This window comes from Carassius gibelio, chromosome A7 (genome assembly GCF_023724105.1).
Source record: "Carassius gibelio isolate Cgi1373 ecotype wild population from Czech Republic chromosome A7, carGib1.2-hapl.c, whole genome shotgun sequence".
NCBI lineage: Eukaryota > Metazoa > Chordata > Actinopteri > Cypriniformes > Cyprinidae > Carassius > Carassius gibelio.
The window spans coordinates 34,908,534-34,931,923 of NC_068377.1; the positions used below are offsets into that span (position 1 = coordinate 34,908,534).

Below are 23,390 nucleotides of genomic sequence, written 5' to 3' on the forward strand. Positions count from 1 at the left end.
AATTAGTCATTTGGTGCAAAGCTGAATTTTCAGCATCATTACTCCAATCTTCAGTGTCACGTGATTCTTCCTTCTAATATGATGATTTTCTGCTCAAGAAACATTTATTATTATTATCAATGTTAAAAACAGTTGGGCTACTTAATATCTTTGTGAAAGTTTAAACGAAATCGCATTATATGACCCCTTTAAACACGATGGAACAAAATCTGTTGAAATCATTAGCCGTGATTATTATTCAGGTTTTTCTCGTCTTTGAAGAACCACAGCTGAGAGCCGGCCCGGCTGCCCAAGGCACCGCAAGTGAAAAAGCGCTCTTTATATAACTTGTGCCTGGGCCAACTGTATTTGTGGTTAGAGGAAATTTCTCCTCGTTTGAGTCATTGAGATCACTTGCTCTCGGTTGTTTGCCCCTCTGTGCTCTTTGATCCGTCTTGTCTTGCCTTCGCTCTGTTCCTCCCCTGTTCCCTCCAACCACTCAGACAGATGTAGCATTCTCTTCCCTGACCCACGCTAACACCGCAATCAGGACAGGATCCAAACACTGCCTCCATAAGCCCTGCTGCCTTGCCGTAGTGCTGCGGTGGGAGAGGAAACCGATGGTCTGGGGCTATTGTGTTTGACCTTTGACCTCTGCTTGTCCTTAGAGGACTTGCCTTCTTCGCTTGCCAAGAGAGAATGCACACACTTTTGTTTGTTTGCTTGGCTTTCGACTGAAGCTTTTCGAGTAAATAATGATCTCCCACGGTACAGTACAGCAGTGCTCGAAGCAGTGGAGTTAAAACCACTGAGAAAGTGTAAAACAGAAGAACATCTGATCGCTAGTGTAAAGCTGTATGTCTAAACATGCGTTTAGCATCATTTAAAATACAGGAAATGCATATAAATTGAGTTTCTATCTTGGTGGTGATGGGATTTGTCCATACTGTGAGTGATTAAAAATAGCTAGAGTATTTGACAGACTTGAGTAAGAAGTGTTTGTCATCTGCCTGAAGCATTCTATCTATCTATAGCACCTTTATCTATCTATACACTGGTAGTGTGCCCCGGCAGTTGTTCCGGGTCGCTAGATTTTGCACTTTCACACTGCCAGTGATGACCCGGAATATGTGCATGCGTTCACACACAACCCTTAAAGGTCGTGTAACGACACGTGACATCAGGGCGTGACGTGTAATGTACGAGTCGAAAACGCTAGGCACATTAACTTTCACTTAAGCTGGTGGACGATATCAGCGTCAGCGCGGAAAGTGAGGAACTAAATGATCTCTGCTTCGTTACAGTTAGCACATATTTTCGTCGCAAACTTTGATCTGCCTTCAAAACACCTGTTAAGAGTCGCGTGATAGCGTGCGTCATCACTACGACACTTTTCGCCATTGTGGCATTTTACACCATTCGTTCTGGCTTTTGTTCACACAGCGCTCGTTCCGGGACTGAACCTGGCAATGTTACCAGTTCCCAGACCCGGGATCGATCCCGGAATCAGTCCCAGGATGTGTTTGCATTCACACAGAAGGCGACCCGGTAATTTTCTGGGTCCAACATGCAGTATGAAAGGGACTTATCTGTCTGTCTGTCTGTACATTATTTGTTCATTCTATGTATCGTTATATCTATTGTTAGTTTATTCTGTCCGTCACTCCGTCATTTGTTCATTCTACCTATCGCTCTATCTATTGTTCGATCATTTTTTCTATCTGTCTATGTCTGTCTGTCTGTCTGTCCATTATTAGATCATTCTATCTGTCTGTCTATCTCTATATATATATCTGTTTGTCCGTTCGTCCGTCTCAATTTATCCACCATTCGCTCTTTCTATCATTCATTCTATCCATTGTTTGTTTATTAATTTATTCTGTCTGTCTACCTGTCTCACTGTCTATCTGTCTGTCTATCTGTCTATCTCTCTATCTGTCTCTCTATCTGTCTGTCTGTCTCTGTCCATAATTTCTTTCATTATATCGTTCTATCTATTGTACTTTCTGTCATTCTTTCTAGCTATATCTATTTATCATTTTATCTATCATTTTATCAACTATTCATCCTTCATATATATATATTAGTCATTATATATATAGTCATTTAATGATTTATTTATCTATCCTGAACACCAAGAGATTCCATTCCAGAATTACAAAGCATCAATCTAAATTTTTTTGCAGCAACCTCCTCTCAATTGTGTCCATCGTTTCTGCCAGGATGTAATTGTTCTTTATTTCCAAAACCTTTCAGCTCAAATTTAGCTTCCATTTTTTCCAATATCATCTATTTCTTCCATGTGTGGCCCAGATTCCTGCAGCGGGTCTGTTCTCCTACTGTATGTAACTCTTCCCAGGTTATTTTGGGCCTTTTGCTGTGCTCTTGTTGAGGAATGCCTTTGAAACGCAGTCCCCTTTGAGTAATTACCTGCTCATGTTTCATGTTGAAAGAGCATCTCTGTTTTACAGTTAGAAAGAGCAGAGTGAGTCGTGTCCTCAGCTCTTATCAGAGGACGGACGTTTCAGAAACAGGGCATTTTAGAGTTTTCCCTTCAAGTCGAAGTTAACCTTTTGCAAGTCAAGCACTGGATTGAAATTTGTGCCATGTGTTCTGCACTTTATTAATGTTATACGTTAATACATTTAAGATTAAAGTTAGAAAAATGTCCATTGAATCATGTTTTTTTAGAATGCAGAAAAAAGCCCTCGACTGTATGCTGTACGCTGGTGAAATTTGCACCAACGATATGAAGTACACATGTATTTCCTTCAGAAAATATAAGTTTAGGTTTTCACTAAGTTTCCTGTGCTCATGTTCTCAGTTTTCACCCTGAAGATCTGCAGCTCTGTGGTGTGGAAATCAGAAGCATGTGTGAGGTGAAAAGTTAAGAGCAGGATGGATTTATGTAGCAATCATTAAAACACCATTTGATGCCGATGAGCGAAGGATTTGTTTGTTTTTAGAGAGACTGAATTTGTCCCGAGACGCTGATCTGAGATCCGGCGTGCTGTTGGCTGTATGGTGAGTTAGTCGGGGATGAGCTGGCCCTGAATCAGTGCTTCGGGAGGAGGGAGTGAGAGGGATCAACACAACCAGGAACTCATCAGTGCTGTGGATAAATATGGCAGCTTGCCTCGGGCCCGTCTGGACGTATTAAAGAGACACACACAAAGAGCTCTTGTGTCTAGACTGACCACTGCATGTGGCTTGACTTTCAGTGATGAATGAGTGACTAGCAGGTTAAAAGACTGTTGCTAGAGTAGGGAGAGAATAACCCCTGTTCAAATCATTCACCCTTCTCTCTTCCTGCTGTCATTATCCAGAGAAATCCACTGACGTGTAGAGATCAAGTGTCATTTGGACTAAAATCCAAGTAGTTGTTTCATTTATTCACCATTAGACCACATTAAATTGGAATATTAGTTAATGTATTAACTAACATGAACGAACAATACGTTTGTTAGTGTTTATTAATCTGAATTCACGTTGCATTAACTGTTACCAAGCACAGCTTTTGATTTTAATAATGCCTTTATAAATGTTGAAATTGACTAAGATTAATAAATGCTGTAGAAGTATTGTTCATGCTTCGTTCACTTGAACTGAAGTAGTTAACTAATGCACCTTATCGGAAAGTTTTACCCTAAATACTATTAAAGTATTCATTGATATTTTGAATTGTCTTTTATTTTTATATTTTCCTTTTTCATTTTAATTTTGTTGTGCTTTTGGCAAAATTATTTATCTATTTAGCTTTATTTTTATTTATTTATTTATTTTATTTGTTACCTCAACTTGAATTTATTTCAGTTGTAGTACGCAAGGCAAAATTTCAATATTTTATCTTTATTTTATTTTTTTATTATAAAGCTTTTTTTAATTTATTATTTATATTTCGTTGTATTTTATTTTAGCTTTATTTCAATTAAGGAAAACCACTTTAATAGTTTATTAGTTAACAATAACACCTCTGAATAATAAGAATATATGATATTCAACACAATCAATGACTGTTTTCAAACAGGTATTCCTGCGTCCAAATTTCCAGCATTGGTTTGACCTGTACCATTTTGGTCGTGATGCACAAACAAACAGCTTTGACAATGTGGTGCCACTTTGTTTTTGGAGAATCATTCCAGCAATCATTTATATTTCTCTGTCTGCATTGGAATGGGATAGAGAAACTGATGGTAGTATGATGATCCAATATCTTCATGTATTTTAGCTTAATGTGAATAGTCAACTGTCTGTCAGATTTCTGAAGGACAATTCTGCTTAAAAATGTGAGAAAAACTGTTTGAGCATCACAACAAAAAACATGGCAACAGTGGTTTACCCAATGGTGTACTTTTGGAAGTGGGCCATTCGTTTGTTCCAACCAATGACATATGTTTAAAAAAGACATAATTGCAATTCGCAACATCATACTATTCTCATTATACACAAATATTTAAAATTAGATTGTCAGGATTGATCAGATTCAAGCGTTCCAGTTTTTCCAGGATCTGATTGGATACTGCGTTCTAAACTAGTTCCAAACTAGTCTGTGTGTTCTTTACTAAAGAGACAGTCTCATTTTCTAATGCCTTGAGGCATCTGTGCAACATCCTGCCCTGAAAAACGTGTACCCTGATCCAGACATATGCAAACACTTATAGAAGGAATGTCAAAGCAGGACACGTACAATCCCTCCGATGAGCAATTCATCCATTCTGCAACTCACTTTGCATTAACAACCCTTCCGTTTTAAATTTATTTAGCAGATTTAATGCTTATGCACATTTGACCCCGTATACATGGTTTATTTTTCTAAATCTGGTATGTCGGCACTGCAGTGCTGCTATAATAAACGTTTGTGAGTCGATCCATGATGTCATGCTCTGGATGCATGGATACTGATCCTGCGGGAGAGATTGACCCGACGAGCCAACACCGCCCAAACCGATAGACTTAAGACTTTACACGCCGCTCAGCCTCCACAGGCCTGCGCTGTGATTACCGTTAAGCCATTTTTATTACAGACTTTACAGCCTCCAGGTGTTTGCTCATGAACACGATTGTGAGTCTGGCTGGAATTGGCCCTTAATAAGCCCGGCCTGTGACAGAAGCGCTTGCCTCATGGCGGCTTCATTGACTGAACAAACTAACCTCTTGGGTTGGGGCTCCTGCTGCAAACACTCTTGGACCTGATGTATTCTATCTGAATGGGATTTGAGGGCCGATAGAAATGGTCATCCCGCTGAGCCTCTGAAGTGCTTCATTCAGTTGTACCTATCAGCAAGTTTTTATATGAATGCACCAGATCTGCCCACCAGTTTAAATTTTTTTCATTTATTTGTGTGTGTGTGTGTGTGTGTGTGTGTGTGTGTGTGTGTGTGTAGAAAATGTAAGAAGTATATTAATTTACTTTTGATGCCTACATTTACTTCACTATATTACTATTAAATCTAATCTAATCTTGACAAACTATATGTCGTTGGAAAGGTCTAAGACTCCCAAATATATATTTTACCAATGTTTTTTGATATTTAGTTATAGAAAAGTTATAGATTAATTTATGACAAGAGTGCACCCTCAAAAATCTACACTATAACAGGAGTTCTGACCTTTGTTAACAAAAAGACTTCACATTTTAGAAATGACCAGAAATTATATATCAACTGAAAACTTAAAATCTCAAAATTCATCCTTTAAAACTCATTTTAAAATCAGACATTGCATTACCATGTAAACGGTACATCAGTATCATGTTACAAAATGTTTTCAGTCATGAATTATTAGGGCTGTGTTTTTGCACAGCCTGTGCAAAAAATCGAATGCGATTTCCATTCACATCTTATCAGTAGAGACACTCCTGTAATTAGAAGTATATCTCCAGCACGTGTGTTCAGATCATAATTGCCATGTTTTCACAACAAATCCTGCCCAGTTGCTTTTCAAAACTAGCCCAATCGCGTTTCCAGGAGGTTCCCCGATAAAAAAAAATGCTTTGCGGGGTTAAATTTTAAGTTTTATGGCATGATAAAACTTGGCATTTTATGACCCGCGGACATGAAAAACAAACACAGAATATTGGTTGCCATTTACTACACAAAGCCGTAATTCACTGACAATCTACACAAAATCGATTTTAAAATAGGTGGCGATTCTTTGTCGATTTTGAAAGGGATTTTGTGTTAGTTGTCGGTAGACTACGGCTCTGTGTAGTAACTGCCGCTCCACCTGAACCAGTGTTGCCAAGTCTGCGGTTGTTTTCCATGCGGTTCGAAGCGACAATACCAATAACGTGATATTTAGCCCCTAAAATGCGAATTTTACCAAGACAACCATGCCAAAAAACAAAACGTAGATTTTAACCCCGGGAAGCAATTTTTTTTTTTTATCTGGGAACCTCCTGGAATTGCGATTTAGTTTTGGACTAGTTTTGAGAAGCAACAGGGCAGGATTTGTTGTGAAAACCTGGCAACCCTGATCTGAACACACGTGCTGGAGATATACTTCTAATTAAAGGAGCGTCTTTACTGATGAGATGTACATGAAAATCGCATTTGATTTTTTGCACAGCCCTATGAATTATAATAATTTAAGTTTGGATCATGCACTATAAAGTTTTTTTTTCAAAGACATGAGTGACAGTTAAGGTTAAACAGAGGATCTTGCTGTGCACTTTTGCATGAATGTCCAAAAGAAAGAACTGAGCGAAGTACTTCAGGAATGAAGAAACTCCCAGTAAGATCATTGTCATCAAGTCTGTTTACGGTATATTCATAATCCATGATTGACCTTTAGTTTTCTGTATTTCACCATTCTCATTCATTTTGGTTTGGTATAGGTTTAGTTTAGTTGTTTTGTTTATTTTATTAGTTTAGTTTATTATTTTATTTTAGTTTATTAGTTTAGTTTAGTTTATTATTTTAGTTTAGTTTAGTTTAGTTTATTATTTTATTTTATTTTAGTTTATTAGTTTAGTTCAGTTTATTAATTTAGTTTAGTATTTTAGTTTCATTTATTATTTTAGTTGAGCTTAGTTTATTATTTCCGGGTTTTTTTTTACTATAGTAGTTTATTATTTTATTTTAGTTTATCATTTTAGATTAGTATAGTAGTTCAGTTTATTATTTTAGTTTAGTTAAGTATAGTGTTTTAGTTTAGTTTATTATTTTAGTTTAGTTTAATTTTAGTTTATTATTATTATTATTATTTACATACAAAACATGTTGCACCATCATTAATTCGTTCATTCAGAAGTCCACCAACAAATCGACCGGGGATAAAGTGGTTCCATTGATGACTGTTTAAGTCTGCAATCTCAGTAATTTGATCCAGATTCAATGAGTCAATATAATTTGATTTACATGCTTATTCTTAAGCAAGTCAATCATGCGTCAAATCGATCCACCATGGCAAACAGCAAATATATTTGTGCTGTATTATGCATTTGAGATGTTGTGTTTTCCTCAGTGACATGTCACAGTTATATTCTTCATCTGTAAATGTTAGAAAGTCATACAAATACATCAATTTTGCTGTCAGGGGTGGGCAAGGCATACGCGAGTGAACGAACACTGCTGCACCCATGCAAGCTTAACAGACAGAGCGCAATAGAATAGGGGCACAATAATTAGTAAAATATTTGGTGTTGGACATTAAATATGTATGTAGAATTTTAAACCTACATATGATGTAAGCGTATTGTATGATAGCAGTAACTGTAAATCAAATGTAAGCTAGCTAATACAGCCCTAATTACTAGCTCAAATTAGTTAATATTCCTCTGATCCCCTGTTAAAATATATTTATAATTTAGTGATTACATTTTTTTTTATTTAGTGTTTTTTATGCTTTAAATTTATTTTGTAATGTTCCAATGTTTTACTAGCAATAAACAATAAAGTACAGCTGTCATAAAACCAGAGAGAAAGGCTGCATGGCTAGAAACGGTTGATCATCTGAATGTGCATGTAGCAACCATGTTAAAATGCTTTCTTACATCTTAAAATAAAAGTCATTATTTAGTTATTTTCATTAAATACAGTCGGTTTTAGCCTATATTTTTATTTATTTGATTTATTAAAGTTACATTTTCTGTATACTTTTTTTTTTTTGGACTGATAAAGTCAAGTAATTGTATGTGAGAGAGTAGAAGTAAACTTTTTTTTGGGGGGGTGCTTTCCTGGGCCAGATGTCATATTACCAGATGAATTTTGGGTTCTCCATTTCCATCACAGCCCTGCAATCATGTCTGTTATTGCGAATGTCAGAGTTCTCCAAAGTGTGTTTTTCTTTTTCCATCACAGCTCGCACAAACACATGCTTACACTCTTACTCACACAACCTCCCACCTAAACGGGTGCACACAGGGGCATTTGTTCTAACAGGCAGCCGTTGTATAAATAATAATGTTTTATGTGAAACATGGAAGGTTATTGGAGCACTGAGGTTTAAAATCCCGTTATTGAAAAGCGCTTGACTGGTCTTTTGAATGCAGCTTTGTGTAATGCTGTTTATTCTGTGCAGGTATTGGTGGAATGGAGGAATTCATTCTCAAGTCGGCCACCATCTCAACATCTCCGGCCTGCCCGCCCTTCACGCCACTCAACTTTGAAGCCACGCCCATCGTCAGAGTAGCAGTCGAGCCCAAACATCCAAGTACGTGCTGATGAGCAAAACCAGTCAACATGTTATAAACATCTTGAGTAGCATTTTGCAAAGTGGTGCAACAGGTAAAACATTTTGGGACTGTTGGATAAATAAAGAAGACATGACTGAAAAGCAAAAAGCGTAGGAAGAGTGCATTCAATCATTCGATGAGTCAGTAGTAAAAAAGATGAACAAGATGTTCAGAACCGTTATTTAATTGCCTGCCCTGGAGCTAGGTCGTGCTTCTAAATGTAGAAACTTTTTGGGTGTAGATTTAGTAAGCTTAGTATCTTTTTTTTTTTCAAGCATCTGTGTTGATTCCATTGCAAAAACTTGTGAGCTGATAAGCCTAACAATACAGAGCACGTACTAATATTGGATAAACTTTTGCAATTAATTTGTACTATGTACATCCATGCTTTTTGGTATTAACAATTAATTTATTTGTATCTACACACAGAGACTACCATTCCCTTTGGGGTCTGCATTTTCTTCTTTTATAATAACTTAATATATATATATTATTCATGTGGTGCAAAGTGTCAGTATCACATGATCACATTCTAATATGTTGATTTGCTGCTCAAAAAGGTTTTTTTAAATCAACGTTTAAAACAGTTATGCTGATTAGTGCATAATATTTTTGCGAAAGCCTTTTTTTTATGAATAGAAAGAACAGCATTTATTTGAAATAGATTTATTTAGTGTAAAAAGTTCAAATTCAATGAGGTAAAAAGTGCACTGCATTTCTTAATTTATTTTATATTGTATGTATTCCAAGAGATTAAAACGCATGATCTTTTCGTTATAAGTGCCAAGTTCTATTTGGGTTTTTGTTATTTTTCTGTCACCATCTTGTTGTATTTTTTTCATTATGGCATTGGCTTGATACATGCAATACTACCTTACAATCTTCCCAAGAAAACAGCTTTTGCTTTATTTAGCATACCTGTGATAACTTAATATATACTGCCTAAATAGGTAGCTCACACCTCCCAAGTCACACAGATAAAGAGCAATGACTAACCATAAAAAAAGATGCTTGAGCATGCAGATTAAATCGTTATGTCTCATGGGTCTCTAAGGCACAATTATCCCTCAAAAAGAGGTGTTTTAATGGTGACGTCTCCAGGTTCACTCAGCGGTGGTGTTGTGATTCTCATTAGCAGTGTCAGAGATGGCACGGAAACCCCATCCGTCTCAAAGCATCACATTCGCTCATGTGGGACGCATTAGTCAAGAGCACAGCTGTAATGAGGAAGTTAAATGTTTCCCAGTTTAGCACACCAAAAGAACTGTCTGATCTGGCTTGCATGATCACACACAAACACAAGAGCTCACTGGGAGAGCGATCACTCTCCCAGAGCGCTGTTTCAGGGTTCAGTTTCATAACCGGAACTTCAGCTCGCCTTCAGGTCAGAAGAGGCCTTTGCTGGTGAAAATGCTCTTTATTAGAAGTGCTCCCATAGTCACAGTGTTACCGCTGTCACTACATTAGGAACAGAAACTTACTTTGATGTCAGACAGCACTTCTATTGAGAACAGAATGAAGGGTTGTATAATTATTTTTTATCTTTTTCCTCCCCTGAAGTTAGGTTTTGCACCCGAAGCAGTCATAATTGAATTTTTATGACCCTTTGATTCTTTAATGGGACATTTTTTGCTACTTAATTTTTTAAACACTGTGAAATGACTAGCAGTGTTTTGTGCACTGACACATGGGCTGTGGGTTTGCAGTCGGGTCGATATCATTACACTGCTCCATCCTTCATCAGCTTCTTAACAAAGCTGCATCAGATTGACAGCTTCATGAGACAACATCTAGACCCACAAATGTGTGTGTGTGCAGGTGACATGCCGAAGCTGGTGCGTGGGATGAGGTTACTGAACCAGGCCGACCCGTGTGCCGAAGTGTTGATTCAGGAGACAGGAGAGCATGTTCTGGTCACTGCAGGAGAAGTGCATCTACAACGCTGCCTGGATGACTTGAGAGAGAGGTGAGGAGCCACACACACACATGAATGAACACGGACACCCCTTCCTCTTTACTACTAGTTATAACACAAAATAAACATGAATGGATATCTCTGGGACTGGGTTCTGCTGTTTTATTCATGTGCGAGCTCTATATGTTTGTTTCTTGTGCTAAACAACACAAAGCACTGACAATACATTCAACCTCCATAATCTGGCATATTTCTGGGTATTAGTGCAGGGTATGCTTGGGGCTTTTGATCCCATTGTGAAAACGGGCTATTATATTATTGGTTAATAATATTTTACTACACCAATATGGCTTTGGTTATCTCAGGAGAAAAAAAGGTAATTTCATAATCAGAGAATGTCATTAGATTTTGATCTAATCTTTTCTATAGAATAACACGCACTGATGAAACATTTTCAACAAAACTTGAAAAATTAAGTGGAGTGCACTTTAATTTCAATTTTGATTTGCATGCTTTAGTGTTTGATATGAATGTGTTGTGTTGGAATAAAGTGTTCTATTCCTTTCGTTTCCCCGTTCTCCACCATCTCAAACTTTTTTCTCTCTCTCTCACTTTATCTCTCCAGTCATCCATCGTTCTCTCTCTCTATGTGTGTAGAAGGATCGGATCAGTATCTATTGATGTTGGTCTCTGAATGTTGAGCCCCCTGTATTATTGTAGATCTTAGACTGATTCACACTTCTGGAGCTGCTTCTCAACATAAACCGGCTCGGCAAATTACTTAGGACTTTTCTTTTTTCTTTTTTTTTTCTTGGATAGTTTGGAGGTTTTTTGGCCTCTATGACATTGTGAATGCGGCAGTTCAGATGCATTTGAGAAAGTGTTTTTTTTTTTTTTTTTTTGTATCAGGAGGATAATCAGCACATTATATACACTTCTAACAAATTCAATAAAAGTATGATTACAGTAAAAAATAATGAAATAATAGTTTTTTACATTTTTAAATTACAGTACTTTTCAAAAGGAGGTTTTATGTTTTTAATTCATTGCTACTTAGGCGTTAATGTTATATATGTTTAACTGAATAGCCTAGAGCTGGTGTGTTGATGTTGGATTTGACATATACCCTCAATAATTAAAATGCTGAAGTTGTTTTCTCCCATTTTAATAAGACACCAGGGTGCATTTGGCTTGCCCTTGAGTTTTACCTTGTATAAACAGCATATCTGCATAAATTAACCGCACCAGATGCTAAATATTGGTTGGAGTTGGAGCATTAGCTGCTTAATCCCTCACATCTGCCCTCGCATATCAGTGGACTTTTTCTTCAAGATTTTCCAAAGATAACTTCATTAGCTAGGTCTGATTGTGGGTCATAAGACACGTAATGATGATAACTTCGTCAGCTGATTGTTTGCGAATTTTGTGGAATTGTATTTGGTTATTTCTAGTATATGTTGTCTAATAGTTCTAATCGCCAGTCTCATGAAGAAAAGTGTTTTATTTTACTAAAGTCGTACTTTACTTTAAATGAAAAAAATACAATATATAATTATATTATATTATATTATATTATATAGTAATTTTTGAAAGAAAAATTCAAAATATCAAAAGTATTTTCTTTTTAAAGGTACTTTAATGATTTTTTTTACAGTTTATATAAGCCCGATTTAAGACTATAAATGTGTTTTTACAATGTTTTAATTGCAGTTTTTTCATGACAACTTAAGCAAATTATCATTACTATAATATACTAATGTGGATCATCCTAAATGAATTTAATTCAGCTTATCTTATATTGTCATCATCTAGCTTACAGTTGTGCTTTACACACACACACAAAAAAAAAAAAAAATTATAATATTCTTATTCAGTGTTATTGTTTAGTTTTCCAGTTTGAATATCTTAAAATCCTGGAAACAAGTTAAATTAATTTGAGAAGCAACACACTGCATGCGATTGTGTTTTGAAGTTAGATTTATTTTGTCTTGCTGCACTAGAAGTGTTTACCTTTTTTATACTTTAAGTGAAACATGTACCAGAGAAGTTTGACAAAATACACTTGTATTAAAGGGGGGGTGAAATGCTATTTCATGCATACTGAGTTTTTTTACACTGTTAAAGAGTTGGATTCCCATGCTAAACATGGACAAAGTTTCAAAAGTTAAGTTGTAAGTTTGAAGGAGTATTTTTGTTCCAAAAAAACCTCTTCCGGTTTGTCACAAGTTTCGGAAAGTTTTTTTCGAGTATGGCTCTGTGTGACGTTAGATGGAGCGGAATTTCCTTATATGGGTCCTGAGGCACTTCTGCCGAAAGAGCGCGCGCTCCCGTATAGCAGAGCACTGAGAGGCTGAGCACAGCCTGATCAGAGCGAGAGCGTCGCGAAAAGTCACAAAAGAAGTGTGTTTTTGGTTGCCAGGGCAAGACAACCCTGCACAGATTACCAAAGAAACAGCATTAAGGGACCAGTGGATGGAGTTTATTTTTACAGAGCATCAATGGAGTTGTGCAAGTGTTTTTGTTTGTTCCCTGCATTTCGGATTGCACATCGTTTATTTCTTAAGGATAATTCAGTCCCAACGAAAAAGGGTCACGATTGTGTGTTGGAACCACATGCGGTGAATAAAACTGCTTCAAATATCTCTGTGTTGTTAACTTAGCTATCAGTCTGTAAGCACATCAAGTAAACAACATGCGATGTTGTCATCAAACTGCACTTTCCACATGTACAGCTTAAAAAAAAAAAAAAAAAAAGACGACATAAAGTGGAACTTGGTCATTTTCCAAAACCGCTAAGCAAATATATACAGTTTCAGTACATACCACATAGCATACCGCCTTTCCTGATGCTGCTCTTGTTAAATTTCAGCCTCTGGATCTGTTTCACAGCTTCCACATGCTCTCAACTCAAAAGCCTACTGGCGCTCGTGATTCTTTAGCTCCGCCCACACGTCACGCCTCTAGGCGCTCTCGTTTTTCCAGGAAAAATCGGTACAGACTGTCTTTTTCTTATAAATATAATAAAAATAAAGACTTTTTGGAGTTATGAAGGATGCAGTACTACTCTATAGGTACTCAAGATTAACAGGATATTGAGTGAAAACGAGCATTTCACCACCCCTTTAAAGATACATTCATATAAATTAGTCTCGATAGCTGATGCTCTGTTGAAGGATTGCTTTCAATTTACAATATCAAAAAATCTTTCAAACAAGTCCAAAAAGCCTAATTTAAACATTTTTGCAGTGCAAATGAGCATTGAGTGAAATTGAAATTGCATTCTAAATCATAAACATCTGCTGAATGATCTAATTTACAGCGAACATTTTAGCGAGATTAAAAATCTGAAAATACTTCCAGATGAAAATGCAGAAAGTGGACATCCAACAACATCTTTGAGCTGTCAGGGTAAAGACCTGATGAAAAAATCTTGATTCAGAAATGAGGAAAATCGTACTCCACTGGGTTCATTCCTACATAAACTGCAGCATTCTTGCTCATTTGGATATCAACAGGCCAAAAAAAATAGTTTCATGAATACATTACCAGTCCTCATTCGAAAACAGAAAGAAATTCAGTGCGTTTGTTCTGAGGCGCAATGCAAATTGTCACCTAAAATGCAAATGAAACAAGTTATTCTTTATGTAATTTAGGGAAGTTTGATAACTCCAGGCACTGTTTATGCAACTGGTTGCTGTGATTTAAATGTAAATTAGGCGACTAGTAATTGGTAAACTCTTCTGTTATGCTTTATATGAGAATTCGATTGGCCAGGATGTTTGGAAAGCCACCAGAATGGCTTTTATAGTGACTTCTACATGCTGCTAAGGTACAGTGTTGGCTGCGTGTCACGGTTTGCTATATTTTTGTTGTTCCAGAAACTGTCCTTCATTCCATTGATAGTACTACAAAATCAATTTGAGTTCAGACTGGCGAGAGGTAGCGGAGGACAAATCGAGTGAGAAAGTGTCACATTAACACAAAGAAGTGAGAAACATGAGGTGGATGTCATGTTTTGTGGATGTAGATTAAGTTGGACAATCCTGACTTGGCTCTGCTAGAACAGTGATTGGCTTGTGAAATCACACCAGCGTTTCTTCTCTAAAAAAGCTGGTAATGGTGTAAGGAGACACAGATGAGCTCTCGCACACTCCCCATCTAGTGCCCTGCCTCGAGCTGCGGGACTGTACATTAACACAGTTATTTTCTCCTGTTTTCAGTCGTCGTGAAGAAAAGACTCGTCAGTTTGTTTTTAACATTTCCGCCAAAGCTTTCTCAGCTCAAGCCGTTGATGGGGCTAGAGATCCCTCATGTGTAATTTGGCTGGACTGTAATGGAGTCCATCTTGTCATGATTTGCAAAAGCTCTGGCTAATGCACAAGATTAGCAAAACATGTTTAAACTCCCCATTGATTGAGATGATTCTGTTTATATTCGCCTGCTTTCTTTCGCTCTTTCTTTTTCAAAAAACGAGTCGACTTGTCAGTCATGAGGAAGTCATGTTTAAATTAGATTTGGGTAGACTTGTAAATAGGTCCTGGCAATGTTTCTAGTCTAACAGTTTGAATGTAATGTGAATGTTGAATGCAAGTATTGTATTGTTCTGTCACATTTTTATTCATACAATTTATAAATATAACCAAGGCACAGTTGCATGCTAGACTGATTAAATTATCACAGTGAACACAAACAACTGACAGGTTATGTATGATAACAGGAACATCATTTATAGCAGTTTGTATGTGTTTCAGACACTGATTTTATTTCGAAAGTGCTACATTGAATATTGCAGCGATGCTTTATTGGACATTGTAAAGGTGTGTGTGTGTGTGTGTATATATATATATATATATATATATATATATATATATATATATATATATATATATATATATATATATATATATATATATATAATTTAAATAAATTTAATAAATAAAAAGAGATATATATATTAGTTAGGAAACATATATATATATATATATATATATATATATTACTTAGTTAGAAAAGAAGATCTATATATTAGTTAGAAAACATATTATTATGACATATATTATTATAAAACATATATTTTTATAATTTTAAATAAAAATCAAAACAAAAGCACGCACCTCACTGGAAACATACTCAGTCAAATATATTGTGGATGAAAACAGAAAAAAAAGTGTGTGTATATATTTTATTCAAATTTCAGTCAAATTTTGATGAATAAAATCACGTTTTGCTCTATTTTCCCTCTGAAAAATTAGGTAGATTTAAGATCACCTTTTGTTAGTCCTGCAATCAGTGTATCTGACCCCCTAAAACATCTGCCTCCTCCAACCAAAACAACTCCACCATTTCTTGACAGTCTGCTGATGGTTTTGTGGTGTAGTAAATGGGGTGTTATTTAGTCACTAGCCCTTCCCCTCAGGTCAGAAAGAAACACCAGTACCGCATGAGAGGTGAAGACCCATCAGACCCTGAGATGTTGGTTTAGGGGTCATCCGGGTCAACGCAGAGGTCAGGAGAGTCTGGGGTCAGGCTGCCTGCAGCGTCTGCTCCAGTCTGAGTGGCGTTTAAAAATATCCCGTCAGACCTCGGTGTCGAAGCAGGTCAGCGATAGCTCGTCCAGACCTCTGTCCTCAGGCCCTTCATGATGAGGTCATGGGATGATGACATCACATCCTCAGCAGAAAATGCCTAAACATCTCTGATGTGTTGATTATTGATGTATTCCAAGGAAACGTTTCACTTGAGTTTGTTTTGCCCATTATTAGTGATTGTGTCATCGAAAAGCTTGTTTATTATATCTTATTAAGACCAATACAATTCACTGAATATGTGCATCTAAATGGAAACTAGAGAAGGTCCACTAGTTGTTTGATTCCCTCACTGTCAGTAAATTCATCTAATCAATCACAGGGCCACATAAATTTGATGGGACTTGAACCGAAGCATTCACTGCTGCCACAAAGCAGCTGACAATTGTTTTGAATGGTTTGCATTGTTTTTTGATATTTTTTATATGTCTAGTTTTTTTCAGATAGGATTAATTCATAGATTAAGAAAGAAAGAGGTGCCTTTGTAGAATTGCCCCCAGCAATGGATCCCAAACAATTCTCCACAATAGTTTATTCTTATTTGATGTTTCAACCAATTCTGTGAGAGGAAGCTGTGTTTTGATTGTTTCAGTATAAAAGTGTGTTGTTGTTGTTTTTGTAATTATGGACGTTTTGATCATGTTAATGATTATGCTACAGTACATGATATCAAGTGTAATTGTACTTAACAGGAACACATTTCTGTTGTAAACGTCTTACTGATGGTGCCGAGGAGGTGCATGAAACCATACAGGTTGAGTTAGGAACTAACGAGAAATAATGAGGTTGAAGAGACTGAAAGAAAGAGAGGAAGCTGACTGTGTTAAACATATCCCGCCAGGAGCTGAGAGCAGTGAGAGAGCACAGTCACGGCTCTCGGGAGGTTTTTCTAGTAAACATTTGCCACTGGATTATCTGCTTCCCAAACTGCTCTGTGGCCGTCTGGATCTAACTGGATTACTGAATGTCTCCGCGAAGACAGCAATCATGTCAACCGTCTGCTCCACCTTACAAAGCTTAGTGACCCATGAGACCCAAGTGTCCAACTGTGTCCATTTACCAGTGACCCAGAGTATTTAGGTCCCTCGTTAGATTTAGGCCGGTATCATGTATCCAAACATGCATAACACACATCGAGTAAGCCTGGATTGTGACTCCGTGTGTGACATTCGTAGGAATCAGAGCGCTTGTATCTTCCAACAGAATGTTTATGTCTGTTTCCTCACACAGACAACGAGATTTGTGTGTATTTGAATAATTTCTGCATGAATGGCCCATTGTAAATTAGATTTTACTGTGATGTAACGACTTTCTGGAGAATCAAAGCTCGGCTTTTCCCATTGGCTGAATGCCAGTCTAGAGTCCCGGCAATAATTTTCTTTCATGTCCTCCCAGTTAGTTTATATATATAGTTTACATTTAGTTAATTAAATAATCTTCATGCAAATCATTTAATATTAGTAAGCAAACAACAATAAATTAAGAAAAATCTAATTAAGTAAATATTTATTACATTTTTGTCTTTTTATTTACAGTGCAAACGTATGTATATTTAAGTACTTTAATAAGTACTTTTTGACTGTGCATGTTTTATTTATTTATTTGTTTTTATTTTATTATCATAATTGTTATTTGGTATTTTATCCTCTAGGTTTGCTAAAATTGAAATCAGTGCATCCGAGCCAATCATTCCGTTCCGTGAGACGGTGATCCGGCCTCCCAAAATGGACATGGTGAACGAGGACCTGGGAAAGCAGCAGAAGGTGGCGGTGATTCACCAGCTCAAGGAGGAACACATGAAGAATCCCGAAAGCGTTCAGGTGGATTCCACCGGTCTGGTCACGCTCACCACCTCTAACAAGATGGCCACGGTCGGGGTGCGGGCTATTCCTCTTCCTGAGGAAGTCACCCGCCTTCTGGAGGACAATGTAGAGCTCATCCGCACAATGGAGCAGTTCAGCCTGTTCGCCTGGGAGGACAAGACCCTGGACATCAACCAGAAAATCTTGGAGAACATCCAGGATTTCAAGGTGAAGTTGGAGAGCAACCTGCAAGGCCACAAATGGAGGGGAGCCGTGGAGCATATCTGGGCATTTGGTCCGCGCCGTTGTGGGCCAAATATTCTCCTCAACAATATCGAGGGCTACCGGAGACCCTCCATATGGCAATGTCTGGAACGAGAGAAGGAAACCGAACGGGCCGAGATCAGAGACTTTGACAACAGCATTGTGAGTGGCTTCCAGTTGGCCACGCTTTCTGGTCCCATGTGTGAGGAACCTTTGATGGGGGTTTGCTTCTCTGTCGAGACCTGGGACATGAAGATTTCTACACCTCTAGCTCAGCGAGACTCATTCGATGAGGATTTCCAACCTGCAGAACCAAAATATGATGACCAAAGTCAGCGTTCTGACATTCACGAGACAAACTCTAACCGAAGCAGGAGCAGAGCGGAGGCCACTGGGAGTTCGGTGGACTGTTATGGGCCTTTCTCGGGACAACTCATCGCTGCTATGAAGGAGGCCTGCAGATATGCCTTCCAGGCTAGACCTCAGCGGCTGATGGCTGCCATGTACACATGTGAAATCATGGCCACTGCCGAGGTCCTGGGTAAGCTTGAGTTTATACAGTCTCTACTAAAAGCATTTGATTAATTAATTGATTAATCCAGTCAAGAAGTCACAAAATTTCTAATCAAAATTAGAGTTTTGTGCCTTTCAGTCCATGACTGTGTTTCCCATAAACATTGGAAGCCTAAAAAGATCATGGAGTCACAAAAGTAAAAAAAAAAAAAAATTGTAATTATCCCCATTTTAATTCTTTGTATATTATTATTTTTAGTTTAGATTTAGTTTAAGTTTATATAATTCTGTAGCGTTTTCTAATTTCTCATTTATTAGTTTTAAGAATTTTAGTAATTCATTGTAAACTAATTGTAAACATTGTATTTCAGTTTGTACAAAATGCTACTTTTCCAAAAAATTTTAGACTGGCGTTCTCAACATTTCTGAACCTTTCTTTAAATCAGATTTTTTTCATAACTGTGTAAGATATCAAGGCTAGGTTTCAATCAATGTATATTTAATACAAGTGTATTTTGTACAACTGCACTGTATTTAGTTTTGCACTTAAAATAGAAAAAAATAAGTTTCAAATAATTTAAATCTAGTCTTAATATCTTGCATAGTTTTGCTTCTAAAACAATAGATCTTGTTTTAAAGATTTTTAGATATTTTTACTGGAAAACAAAACAAAAATACTTAAGAATATGCTTTTTATTTTATTTATTTTTTACAGTTAAGCTTGGAGATTATCTGTTTCATAGTTTACTCTCTAAAAGTGGACATGTCTATTTAAAATCTACAATATTTCTCTGTCCTGTTAATTAATACCTAATATCATTTGTAGCTGAATAGCAGAATCAATCATGATTCATTAATTTAAAAAAAAAAAGTGTCATCAGTATGTCTTCTCCCATTTTCCTGTATGTATCAAAAATACTGCAGCAAAGCAAAGAAAAACTATTGAATTGAGTTTTAGTTTATGCTTAAACTGAAACTGAAATGGGCCAAAAATGAAGATCAGTCCTTATTTACTCACTCTCACGCCCAGTGGGAATAATGACCTACATTTCAGTCTGTTCTCCACATAAAACTATCATATGACTCGGAATATACCAGTCATTTGAAACTTTTATAGCACTTTTATGCCTCTTGTGCATCCTTTTTGAAGTTTGACAGTCCCAGTCATAATTGACTTTCATTAAATTAAAAAGAGTGGCAAAATATTGATCAAGAATCCACCTTTTGTGTTTCATGGCGAACACAAGGACTGGGTTGGAACGACACGAGGGTGAGTAAATGATGACAGAATTCTAAGTTTTGGCTGAAGCGTTGCTTTAATCATTTCCAATCAGTAAAGCACATGCCAATCAACCTGTACCTTAAATAAATCCACAGTCTCTAACACGGGGGAAAGGGCCATATACCGTGCAAAGAGGAAATAGTTCCCCCAGGTCCTTGATTGAAAGCTGATGTGAAACAGCAGTGTACCGGTGTGATGTCGTCATTGCACCAGGTTCCAGAACAAAAGCTAAATTGTCTGGCCGACATGCCCGTGTGAAATGAACCCGGTTGAATGGGTAAGAGAATCCTGCCCCACGAGAGCCAAAACCTCAGAGGGAATCAATCAGACGGGGCCAAAGGGGAGAAAATACGTAAATATTTTAACAAATGGTGCAAATTAACTTCCTGATCATTTTTGTTCGCTTGGGAAAAACCTTCTGTAAATCAATCTCTAAATGAAGCGCAGGCATTTCGTTTCCGTAACTGCAGTGAGAGCAAAAGTATTTGGGAGCGCAGCTGGAGTGTGTTAGGGAAGATAATGGTTCTGAATATAAAATACATAAACTTCATTTTTCACTGACAGGATGTTTTCCATGTCCAGATAACTAGGTCACACTGTTGATATCCAGGTGTATCTGTTACAGATGAGATCAACGTCTTACACGTATACATTTAACCTCTTAAAGGGCTTCTTAACATTCTACACTTTTGTAGCAAGTATTGGTTAAAGCCAATTTACAATATTAGTCAGCAAAAATATCTATCCATAACGTGTGTGTGTGTGTGTGTGTTATTAACATTATACACACACACATTCGCACACACACACATTAATATGTGTGTATATGTAATCTGAATAAACATATTAATAAATTATGGACATTGTTATGAATCAGGAATAGAAATCTAAATATATATAATTATAAATAAAAACCTGTATCGTTTTATAAACCTGAATATGTATTTTCTAAATTGCAGACATTGTTATAATTCAGAATATATAAATGAAAATCTGAATGTAAATCTAAATGTATAATTATAAGTCTAGAAATACAAATGTATAGTAAATTGTAAATCCGAATTTATATATATATATATATATATATATATATATAATTATATATGTGTGTGTGTGTGTGTGTTTATTTATTTATTTATATAGTTATATATAATTAATCTAGAATTAGACTTTTTTGAATGTATACTTTGTATAATATCTATACAAATTATATTTAGATATTAAATACTATTTCTCCTGTTAATCTTCATTTTTAGAGTCAAGCATCCTTGCAAAATTAAAAATGTTCCGTCCTTACGTCTGTTTTGTAATCAGATCTTCAAAATCTGTGTTCCACCAATAACATGAAACCATCCAGCAATAGGAACGGCTGCAATGACAGTCAGTACAGCTGATCTGTGACCTCCATCCACAAAATCACTGTTATTTCAAATAAACAGGCTGGTTTTGCTACTGTTCCTTTAGGATTTCGATATATAAATGACCTACTGCTAAAGTTCAGCAACACAGCCAAGTTGAATGCTGAGTAGATGTTGATGATGCATCAGCATAGATGGTCATATTTTAATGTGCTCATAGATTTCTGATTGAGCTGTTTTTGTTAGTTTCACTAAATAGTCCCTGTGGGCTGCAGAGGGAGCTTTCCATTGTGAATGTTGGAGTATGACTACATAGTCCATCAATCTCTTTTAAGAGCAAGTAAAATCCAGTTTTCCACTATACATCCCCTTTAACTGTCGAGTCAATAACCGTTTTATACAACACAGTAACAGAGGTGAGTGTTCATGGCTCAGATGTACAGAGGTCGTGACCTTCTATAGATGTCTGTCATCGAGTATTATTGCGAGAGCTTCACACTCATCTACAGTGTTAACAGGTCGATGGTCTCTGGGGCCGAACTGTAAGATACACAGGCATTGAGCTGCTTCCCCCATCACTTCCATGTATTCACCCTTGTGTGTGTGTGTGTGTGTGTGTGTGTGGATCAGCCGCTATTTGTGTTAGTTAAAGAAGAAGGATATCCGCAACAGATTCATGTTAACAGATATCTGATTGCATGCAACTTTCTGCCGTGTGTGTGTGTGCGTGTGTGCATGTGTGTGTGTGCGTGCTTGTGCGTGTGTGTGTGCTTGCGTGCGTGTCTGCATTTGTGTGTGTGTTCACGTGTGTGTGTGTGTGTGTCTTCGGATCATGTCTGATCTCTCGTCTATGAGTTTGACCGACAAAAATGATGTGAATAACATGCATTATATTTGTTAGTATAGTTTTGTATCAGTGTTGTTATTGTTAACTAACACTATTTAAAAAAAATAATATTTGCCAATTGAAATAAAGCTAAAATAAAATAAATGTAGTTATTCAAAGAATTTTTTTTTTACATTTATTATTTTTTTATAATTATTTAATAATAATAATTTTTTTAATATTTTTTTCATATTATTTATTTTTTGGATAATTAGATTTGTTTTCCTTGGCAACTAACTGAAATAAGTTGACGTTGAAGTGCTAAAATTGCTAAAACTGAAAATTAATTAATGAATCAAAGCTAAATTACAAAATTAAGATATATTTAGTTAAGATTAGTTAAATAAATTAAAGCTATAGAGAAGTTCATTAATAATTAATTGCAAAAAGGAGTAGAATTTTAGATCATTTAGTTTGTTAGTTTTGTTGTTGTTGTTTTTCAAGTGAGGATCTTCAGGTTTGTAAATATATGTGTGTGTTGCAGGTCGAATGTATGCCGTTCTGTCCAAGCGGGAAGGACGAGTCCTACAAGAGGAGATGAAGGAAGGGACAGACATGTTCATTATTAAGGCTGTACTTCCTGTCGCCGAGAGTTTCGGATTCGCTGATGAGATCAGGAAGAGGACGAGTGGCCTGGCCAGCCCACAGCTAGTGTTCAGCCACTGGGAGGTAAATCAATCAATTCATTATTGTGTTTGCACAATGATTCCTGTCTGGACTCCTCTGTCCAACTAAAGACAGTGTGATACACTCAATATATAGATTTTAAAAACTGTCTAGCGATCCATCAGAAATGGTCTCTTTTTCCACCTTAGTTGTCAGTATCTGCAAAATCCAATATTCATTGATCTCTTTAATAATTAATGAAGGAATGAATGATTAAACAAGTATATGAATGTGAAAAAATAGAATAATTCTTTAAGCAAATGAATGAGTATTAATGATGAGTGAATGAATAATGAACAAATAAAACAGCAGATAAATAACTAGAGCAATTAAAAAGAACAAATGAATGAGAGTTAATTAACAGACAACTAAGAGAACTAATAAATAAATGTATGGCTACTGAATGAATGTGCTTATGAATCAGTGTGAATGAACAAACAATATGCTTGTTTGCATTATATTTCAT

General features: G+C 36.5%; 2 protein-coding genes across 4 annotated transcripts in view; one reads left to right on the plus strand and one right to left on the minus strand.

The window, feature by feature from the left end:
- LOC128017369 (ferritin, heavy subunit-like) overlaps positions 1-23,390 on the minus strand; it is a 346,688-nt gene that overhangs the window by 261,024 nt on the left and 62,274 nt on the right. Inside the window, exon 1 of one of the 2 annotated variants that reach the window (XM_052602733.1) lies at positions 8,013-8,024. The exons of the other annotated variant lie outside the window; for it this stretch is intronic. The gene's annotated coding sequence lies outside the window, so the exon portion shown is untranslated. Of the gene's footprint in view, positions 1-8,012; positions 8,025-23,390 lie in introns of those variants that run through there. 2 annotated transcript variants of the gene reach the window in all.
- The window catches only part of LOC128017361 (elongation factor-like GTPase 1), an 82,406-nt gene that overhangs the window by 50,947 nt on the left and 8,069 nt on the right, over positions 1-23,390 (plus strand). For both annotated transcript variants that reach the window (XM_052602722.1, XM_052602723.1), the window contains exons 16-19: positions 8,500-8,631; positions 10,472-10,619; positions 17,805-18,760; positions 22,743-22,927. In XM_052602722.1, the coding sequence (XP_052458682.1) occupies positions 8,500-8,631; positions 10,472-10,619; positions 17,805-18,760; positions 22,743-22,927 (1,421 nt within the window). The remainder of the gene's footprint in view (positions 1-8,499; positions 8,632-10,471; positions 10,620-17,804; positions 18,761-22,742; positions 22,928-23,390) is intronic.